Below are 1,524 nucleotides of genomic sequence, written 5' to 3'. Positions count from 1 at the left end.
CAAGGGTAACGCCCAGTCGCTGTACTTTCAAGCCCAGGTCCACGCCCGCGAATGGATTACAGGCTCGTCGATTCTGTTCTCGTTCGCGTCGATTCTCGACGATATTGCCAACGAGAAACCCACGGCCGCCGACGCGTACGACTTGTACTTTGTGCCAATCGTCAACATTGACGGTTTTGAAAGCACATGGAACGGGAACCGCACCCGGTTCCAGCGCAAGAATGCCAACCAAGTCGATTTGAATCGCAACTGGCCGACTCCCTTCGAGAACCCCGAACACCCTCCGCAAAGCGACGAAACGTACCCCGGGCAGAAGCCCTTCAGTGAGCTGGAAACCGCAGGCATCAATTCATGGCTGGAAACCAAACGCGACGAAATCCAGGGGTACTTGGACATTCACGCGTATGGGGGGCTCCTCTTGTACCCGTGCGGGGACACCAAGCAGCCGATCGGCGACGGGTTTGACGAAAAGTTCCAAGTGCTTGGCCGTGGTATGCAAAACGTTATGGGGTCATACAAGCAGGCTTACAAGCTTCAACCGGCGTCTGCATTGTACTTGGCGTATGGAACGTTCGTAGATTACGCGTTCCGCGAGTTCAAGAAACCCGCCCTGACGATTGAATTGGAGGGCTATAATTTTATCACGGATGCGTCGACCATCAAGAGACGCGGTACCGAAGTGTACAAAGGCATCAACGCATTCGCTGAGGAAGCAACCGTGTTCAATAGTGGGGGGGCTGCCAAGCCCCCGTCGCCCCCAGGAACAAAACCTGTGACACCGTCTCCGTCCGTAACGAAACCTGTGACACCGTCCCCGTCCGTAACGAAACCTGTGGAACCGTCCCCGTCCGTAACGGAACCTGTAACACCATCTCCGGCCGTAACGGAACCTGTGACACCGTCCCCGTCCGTAACGGAACCTGTAACACCGACCCCCTCCGGATCGAAACCTGTGACCTCGACCCCGTCCGTGTCGTGCAATGGTTGCTCGGGATGCTACTCTGCGTTGCTCTCGCACTGCTTTCCAAGAGGCTATTCCCGTGCTCAATGCGATTCGTTCAACGGCGCTGGCTACCAAACCACGTGGTGTGGCAATTTCTAGAAGGAGCCTTTTAATAGCCCGAGTTACAAGTGAAACCTGACTGTGGCAAAGGTTCTTATCATCAGCGGTTTGTGGTTTTCAACTTATGTTACCAGGAATACAGTATACTGGGTAGCCTGGAACTTCGCCAACATAGTACTCTGCACTTCGAGGCAACGTCAAAATGACATCATAACGTTAGTTGATATTCCTGGTAGTTTTAAGAGCATCCCCACTGTAAACGCTACTAGCTCCAGACGGAAATAAACGGACCATAAGGGGAAAATTTGTATACTAGTATTTCGAACAATTTTGAGAATTTTTAAAAACCGCAAATACGTCCTTATTAAAGTGCCGAAAGAAATGCACCCGATTGGCTTGATTTCGTTAAATATGAGTACATTCAACTTGAGGATGTTGTACCAAATCCTCGATACTCAACT

General features: G+C 51.6%; 1 protein-coding gene across 1 annotated transcript in view; it reads left to right on the top strand.

Annotated features, from left to right (window-relative positions):
- H257_16031 (hypothetical protein) overlaps window positions 1-1,102 on the top strand; it is a gene marked incomplete at both ends in the record, with an annotated part of 1,315 nt that extends 213 nt beyond the window's left edge. The window contains one exon of the mRNA XM_009844352.1: window positions 5-1,102. Within this exon, the coding sequence (XP_009842654.1) occupies window positions 5-1,102 (1,098 nt within the window). The remainder of the gene's footprint in view (window positions 1-4) is intronic.
- Window positions 1,103-1,524: the final 422 nt, after the last annotated feature.

The sequence above is a fragment of the Aphanomyces astaci genome (assembly GCF_000520075.1).
Source record: "Aphanomyces astaci strain APO3 unplaced genomic scaffold supercont1.78, whole genome shotgun sequence".
Taxonomy (NCBI): Eukaryota; Oomycota; class Saprolegniomycetes; order Saprolegniales; family Verrucalvaceae; genus Aphanomyces; species Aphanomyces astaci.
The sequence above is the reverse complement of the archived record's forward strand: the minus strand, read 5'-3'. Positions and strand labels throughout refer to the sequence as shown.